Source organism: Rosa rugosa, chromosome 1 (assembly GCF_958449725.1).
Source record: "Rosa rugosa chromosome 1, drRosRugo1.1, whole genome shotgun sequence".
NCBI lineage: Eukaryota > Viridiplantae > Streptophyta > Magnoliopsida > Rosales > Rosaceae > Rosa > Rosa rugosa.
The window spans coordinates 1,674,060-1,681,586 of NC_084820.1; the positions used below are offsets into that span (position 1 = coordinate 1,674,060).

General features: G+C 41.9%; 1 protein-coding gene and 1 pseudogene across 1 annotated transcript; one reads left to right on the plus strand and one right to left on the minus strand.

Annotated features, from left to right (window-relative positions):
• Window positions 1–617: 617 nt before the first annotated feature.
• LOC133709384 (protein NUCLEAR FUSION DEFECTIVE 4-like) lies at window positions 618–3,303 on the plus strand. Its single transcript, XM_062135107.1, has 3 exons — window positions 618–1,148; window positions 1,662–2,545; window positions 2,637–3,303. The coding sequence occupies exons 1-3, from the start codon at window positions 819–821 to the stop codon at window positions 3,124–3,126; spliced, it is 1,704 nt and encodes a 567-aa protein (XP_061991091.1). The 5' UTR covers window positions 618–818; the 3' UTR covers window positions 3,127–3,303.
• A 1,710-nt stretch (window positions 3,304–5,013) lies between these two features.
• LOC133726875 (palmitoyl-monogalactosyldiacylglycerol delta-7 desaturase, chloroplastic-like) lies at window positions 5,014–6,998 on the minus strand (annotated as a pseudogene).
• Window positions 6,999–7,527: the final 529 nt, after the last annotated feature.

Sequence of the window (7,527 nt, forward strand, 5' to 3'; positions counted from 1 at the left end):
CTAGCTTTGCGAGGATACTATTATGGACTGGTCTGAATACTTTTACCTAGATGTGTTACTAATTCGCTAAGAGCAACTCCAACAACTTCCTCATATTTTGATTTTTCTCTATTTTAAGGAAAAATGGGCCTCTTTTGCTCCAACAGATTCTTTATAACTATCCATATTTTAGGGATAGTGAGGAAAGAGAAAACAAAATTCTCTAAATTTACAGCAATCTCTAAAATTTTAAGGAAGATTATGGAGATTTTAGAGATTGGTGTAAAGTAGAGAATTTGTTGGAGTTGGGAATGAAAAATTGTTTAAAGCTTTGACTTTTGCTTCCCTATAAACACAAAAATTATAGGGAAGCTAAGTTGCTCTAACGTAACCGAAGTAGCTTGTTATCTCACATCTAATAAAAAAATAAAATAAAATAAAAGTGAACAGGCTCCTAGGACACGTGGCTCCTAGGATCAAAACATAGTCACCCTTTTCTCGACGCTTGTCCCCGCTCTTTCCTCACCATCGATCTCAGACCACACAATCAAGTGGAACCAGCTCAACATCATGTCATCCACACTCCTCGTCCTCGTCACGTGCTTGGACACGTGACTTCGACTCTTGCTTAGAAAACAGAGCAAAGGAAAGCCAGTTTCACAAGGAAGAGACCAAACCGCCGGGAACTCCAAATGGCAAAGGCCAAGTCATCCTTGTCCTGCTGGCTGTTGCCAATATCACCCACACCTTAAACTCGACCACATCATAAACCAGCTTCACTTCGTTTAAAGCTTCAATCTTGATCGAACCCAGTTTGTCGGTTATTTCAGTTACAAATTATGGTGACCGTTAACGTTAAAGAAGGAACTAGGCCGCCGTGGGTGGGCTTAGGAGCGGCGGTGTGGGTCCAAATAGCCGCCGGAAACGCCTACAACTTCCCGCTTTACTCGCACTCGCTCAAGTCCGTTCTGGGGTTCAGTCAGCGACAGTTGACCATGCTCGGAGTGGCTAATGATATCGGGGAAAACGTTGGACTTGTTCCTGGGATTGCTTCCAACAAGCTCCCACCTTGGATGATACTTTCGATTGGGGCTTTCGCTTGTTTCTTTGGTTACGGTGTGCTCTGGCTCGCTGTCAGCCGTACAGTTCAGTCCTTGCCTTATTGGTTGGTATGTCTTGTTCTTCTTCTTGCATGTTCAAAGTTTTGATCTTTATGTGATTTGCATGATTTTATTGAGCTACTGAGATTTTGTGATTGAGCACTGGGTTTTGAAGATTGCTAGATTTGTTTTTGTGGGATTGATTGGGTTTGAAGTTTTGGTCTTTTTGCTAATTTGATTGCTTAGCTTGGAGATTTTCACTTGGTAGATAGTGATCTGCATCTTGATTTTGTTATGTTGTGAAGCTACTAGGAATTTTGATTTTTCCAGTTGAGGAGTAATAGATTGGTGATTTTGTGAATTGGGTACTAACTTGTTTATGGGATTGGTGATGGTATTGTTAACTATGGAAATTAGATGAGATAAGATATTGGTGGACTAGAATTTAGAGCTTTCTGTTGACAGTTTTCTTTAGATTTGGTTATCCAATTGAATGGTTATTAGTGGTGGAAATGGTTTATCTACAGAGAAATCGATAATTTTGGTTGGGTTTATGATCATGAAGCATTGTTTATGTTGCAGTTATGGATTGCTCTTTGTGTTGCTACTAATAGTAGTGCTTGGTTTACCACGGCTGTTCTTGTGACCAATATGAGGAACTTCCCTGTTAGTCGTGGAACTGTTGCAGGCATTCTGAAAGGTTATGGGGGTCTCAGTGCAGCTGTGTTTACAGAAGTTTATAGCGTACTGCTTCGTAATTCATCTTCTAAGCTTCTACTCTTCCTTACACTCGGGGTTCCTCTCCTGTGTTTCATTATGATGTATTTAGTTAGGCCTTGTACGCCGGCTACTAGTGAAGGCTCGGTGGAGCGTGGTCACTTTCTCTTCATCCAAGCTGCGAGTGTGGTGGTTGGATTATATGTGCTCACAACTACAATAGTGGATGATTCCTTTTCCTTGAGTGCTCCGATTACCTACAGTTTTGTTGTCATAATGGTAGTACTTCTCATGGCGCCGCTTGCTATCCCTCTAAAAATGACATTTTATCCCACAAGAGTCAGCTCTTCTGATAATTTGAATAATGAGGATAGCAATGCAGATGAAACTGAACCACTGCTGAAGTCATCTTTATCAACAACAAGCCTAGGGAGTTTTCGTGAAGGGAATGATTCTTCGTCTGACATAGCTATGCTTCTTGCTGTGGGTGAGGGGGCAGTGAAGAGAAAGAGAAGACCCAAAAGAGGGGAAGATTTCAAGTTTACTGAAGCTGTGATCAAGGCCGATTTCTGGCTTCTGTTTTTGGTTTATTTTGTAGGGGTTGGTACTGGGGTAACTGTTCTGAATAATTTAGCTCAAATAGGTATTGCACAAGGAACGCATGATACCACGATCTTGTTGTCTCTCTTCAGCTTTGGCAATTTCGTGGGACGTCTTGGCGGAGGAGTTGTTTCTGAACATTTTGTCAAGTAAGTAATATCTATCCTTGCATTTATTGATGTCCCCATCCCATGAATCTTTTTACATAGATGACATTAGATAAATATCTTTTCTTTTCAGGACAAAAACAATTCCGCGGACATTTTGGATGACTTGCACTCAAATTATAATGATCTTTATCTATCTGCTATTTGCTTCTGCTATCAAAGGAACCCTTTATGCTGCGACTGCACTGCTTGGGATCTGCTACGGTGTCCAGTTTTCTATCATGATCCCGACCGTCTCTGAACTCTTTGGATTGAGGCATTTTGGCATATTCTACAATTTCATGTCACTAGGGAATCCTCTAGGCGCATTTCTTTTTTCAGGTCTCCTAGCAGGATACATATACGATAATGAGGCAGCAAAGCAGCATGGTCTTAATCATCTTTATGGAACAAATGTCTCCTGCTTGGGTCCAGATTGCTTTAGGGTTACCTTCCTTGTTCTGGCAGGTGTCTGTGGTGTCGGCACAATCTTGAGCGTTGTTCTGTCTACTAGGATAAAGCCTGTTTATGAAATGCTTTATGCCGGTGGTTCCTTCAGAATACCTCAGAATACAAATAACTAGGATCAATGAGCGGTAGTCAGTGGAAGCTCAACTGCTTTCATACTGAAGTACATTTCCGTAGTACTCTACTGGAGCTCTAGTAAGTTTTTGTGTACTTTTTGTTGTTGTTGTAACTACTAGAATGTAAGTATCATTCATGTATAGAATGGTGTGGCTGATGTGGTTTTGTTGTTTTTATATTTATGTTTTTGGTAATCAATGGGAGATGCGGTAGTTGAACTTGAAATCGCTCCTAATACTTTGTTGGAGAGAAATACATGCATTATTAGTAGACTAAATGCTAGTCTTGGTCTTGTGTTAAAAATAATATGGATTAATAAATCTTAAACCAGAAGGAGCTAGAAATATAATCCCAGATTAGAGTTTGGCTCAAGTGGAAAGTGATAATGCAACAAGTTCAGCTAGAATCGATTTCCATTAATTAGCTAGAGTCCAAACCGACCGTGCATTACATGCAAGAATCTTCTTCATCAGAACGTACATAAAATGGAGAAGGACACACGTACGATTAGAGGGTAGTACGTAGCTGTCCATTATTAGCAAATTAAGCAAACTAATTAATCTTCGTGGCTTATTTCATGAGAAACCATCGTTGTTCTGGTCTCTAAAGCTTTGCGTTTCTTATGAGCTTCGGATGGTAGTTTCACATCTTTTTTTTTTTTTTTGAAATAAGGGCCGGTGCGGCTGCCCTTAAGCCTTCATTAATGAAACCATGGAATACATGGGGGGGACATGAGACCTAAACCCCAAATAACAAAGTACATCAAGAAAACTTCCTGAGATAATACCAGGAGCCTCAACTACAAACATGTATCCGAAAAAGCACCAACTAGCAACGAGCGCACTACTGGCATCTCGAATTGCTTTGACATAACGGTGACACGACGGAAAAATAACCTGATCTGTAACTCGATTACAGCTTAGCATAATTTCCATAAAAACAGATTTCCCATCATGTTGCCGCTGGAAAAAACATCCAGCGACACTAGGTTTCCACCTACCACTAGGAGGCAACGACCATTTGACAAAGCAAGTAACTCGCCACCAACCTAGAGCAGACCAGGCATAAGAGATGCACATACCGGCACAGAGGCCACTCCAAACTACCCTTACTCGAAAGAGAAGGGACTTATTTGAGGTCAGAAAGACCCAAAACCTGCAGGAAAGTAAACAACTGAAGCAAACAAACTGAACAGAAAAAACTACACACAACAACCCAAGCAAACCGCGAGGCCCAAACAGATCGACCCGGCCCAACCACCACCGCCCCCAAGGATGCCTCCGGTGACTGCACGCCAGAAGCAGCCGGCAAATTGTGTCCTGCAACGCCCCATCCGTGTCCCAGAGCCACTCCAACTGCCCCAGAAACAACACGGAACCACGCCTGCAGACCCACGTCCTAACCCTAACCCAGATCGAACTCAGATCCACCCAATCCCAGATCGAACCAGTCTCCACCCCCCTTCTAACCCAACGTCGCTGCAACGCCCCAGCCGTGTCCCAGAGCCACTCCGACTGCCCCAGAAACAACACGGAACCACGCCTGCAAACCCACGTCATCGACCTCAGATCCACCCAAACCCAGATCGACCCAGTCTCCACCCACCGTGGACCACGCTTCCAGGAATCCCTGCCAGCACCCACCCACGCACGACGGAGAGAAGGATCCGATCTGGAAGAACCGCCCCGATCCAAGACAAAGCAGTCGACCTCCTTCCCCGAGCCAGATCCCCGCCAAAGAGCCTCGCCGCTAGTCTCCATCCTCATCCCCTCCCGGACCGGAACGCAGCGGCAGGGGGCCCGCCGGCGTTCGGCCGGGAGAAAACGCTCGATCTCTGTTTTCTGTTTTGGTTTCCGCGCGTGAGGCGCATTCTTCAAGTGGGTTTTTTACAGCTTGAATATGTTTGTGAGCGGTAGTTTCACATCTTTTGCCAATCCTAGAGCTTCAAGAAATTTTATGACGTACCAAGTCACGTCAATCTGCCACCATTCGAGGCCTTGTCCGGCTTGTCGAGCCGAGTATTCGAAAGCGTGGTGATTGTTGTGCCATCCTTCTCCTAATCCAAGCACTCCCAACCACCTAATTAGACAGTTAAACATGAAGATACACATACAGTACGTGGATTACTAATCTAAAATCTCAATATTAATGAACCTTGATTACTTAATTAAGGATCCTTATTAAGTTCTTAATTACGTACCAAAGGTTCTTAGATAGATCACCGGTATTCCATGCTTGATACCATCATGTGTGGCAGGCCGAATTTACTAGCATGGTGCCGTGGAAAACAACTAGCATCCTCTCTCCCTGATGAAATATTTAATTAATTAGTTCATGTAATTTAAGAACTTCATAATGATAAATATTTCTCTTTGTCGAAAAAAAGAAAGAAAAGGAAATATGATCTCACGTACCATTCCCCAAACAATGAAGGGAAACCCATGTGGCCACCCAGGGGCATATAGAATTCCTCCAAGAATAAACGAGTGTAGAAGAAACGTATGATGAAGAAACCTATAGAATGGCTGCATTTTCAAATCTTCAACATTCTTCAGTCCTCCATACTGCAAATTATTTATTTAAAAAAACTATTTCTCAGCTTAATTTAAAGAGTAAAAAATAATTTAACCAAAATTAGAGAGTACAAAAAAAAGGTATTATGGACGTATTAGTATATAAAATTTTGGTGTATGCATTTATGTCCGGTAATTCTTAGATGAATACATACTTTTCCGAAGCGCTTATTGCTATCGAGAATCCATCCCATGTGACTAAACCAAAAACCCTTGAGAGGGCTATGAACATCGTTCTCTGTATCCGTGTATTGGTGGTGGTAGCGGTGTGTACTCACCCACTCAATTGGAGTGCCCAGCAAAACAAGAGTTAAGTACTTACATATCAATTTACAGACCTTAAACATTAAACTCACTGAAAGTAATATGGTAGGTAGTTAATCAAAAGTAGGTTAAACCAAAAGTAAATATGATGCAGAGAGGATGGCGGCTCAATTTGAACAACAGTTAGACCGTGCTAAAGGAGGAAAACGAAAAGTGACTAGTAGACAGGAAATGACAGTTCGGTGTCTGATTGGGACGCACCTTACCTTTCCGGAAAGGGAATCACGCCAGAAACAAGACTCATTGCTTTGCTATGAGCTGTAGCATTTTTCGGGCTTTCGGGATCGTTTAGGGCCTCAAAACGGCATTTTTCTATTTTACCCGTTTTTGGTTTTCTTAGTTATTTTTGGATTGTTTTCGTTTTTATCCATGGGCCTTAGGGTTTCGTTGTTAGTCGCCCTAGGATACTTTTCTCTTATTTATGCAGCCGCAAGCGGCTGCAGAACACATATTTCAACTTTTAATCAATATAATAGAGATTTTCTCTTTTATCTCTGGTGGACTCCAGAATCTTTTGCTTAGGTTTATTGCTGGTAAACCTAGTTATCAATCCGACTGCGTCAAAATATATACATTTTTTCCACGTTGAGAAAATGAGATTTTCGATCATGACAATATACATGAAGGGAAAGTAGCAAAAATGGCACACTGCACATAAAACCCTTGAAAGCTGGGTAGGTACCTGAGCCGAAAGAACAGCCATATAGGCAAACAAGTACTCGAGAAACTTGGGAAGCCTGAAACTCCTATGCGCAAGGTTTCTATGGTAACAAAGAGTTACTCCCAAGGTGGTGGCAAAAGCGAGAGCGAATGCCAGGTAAAACGCAGGCCAGTTGAAATGAAACGGCGCAAATAAACAAAGGACATGGATCGACGTGAACATCGCTGCTGTGACTAGGTCAATTAAATTCCATTTCCTCCCCCAGAAATATGGGCGTCATGAGAATAGCCGCCCAGATTCCCACAAACCCCATATCTGAATCTGATAAGCTTAACTCTCACTCAACTTACTACTGCGTGAGAAGCTTGTATAGAACTGACCATTATATATACTGGTGAGCCAAGTGAAAGAGAGTTGAATCGATCAACTCAATTCCAGTCGGGCCATGCATGGTAGGTGAAACCATTAGTTCTTGAAACCATTAGATGCCTTGATCTTCACAGCTACCTCTGCAAGTACATGAAATCAGCCACTATCTCTGTTGTTTTTTATTATTTTTTTTTTTTTTTATCATGTAATGTACTCATGATAGGTATAGAACTGATCAGTTTCTTTGTTTGTTTTTTTTTTTCCCTCTTTTCAAAATCACCACCATCTTTCCGGAGCCCTTGGCCCCTTAAATTTAAGGTTGATAAATCTCCACCATTGATTCTATTTATGCTTTGTCTTTCGAGCCTCTAACAGTTTACGATCTTGCATTTCATTTATTCTTGTCTACCCTATTGGGTGCTATTCTTTTTTATCATCCCATGCTATTTTTGGTCCTGTGAATTGTGAGATAA

Bases quoted from the DNA above. Each gene is read 5' to 3' on its own strand.
- LOC133709384 (XM_062135107.1), top strand. From the start codon at position 819: ATGGTGACCGTTAACGTTAAAGAAGGAACTAGGCCGCCGTGGGTGGGC. The intron at 1,149-1,661 runs GTATGTCTTGTT...TTTATGTTGCAG, and splicing joins AGTCCTTGCCTTATTGGTTG to TTATGGATTGCTCTTTGTGT. The intron at 2,546-2,636 runs GTAAGTAATATC...TTTTCTTTTCAG, and splicing joins GTTTCTGAACATTTTGTCAA to GACAAAAACAATTCCGCGGA.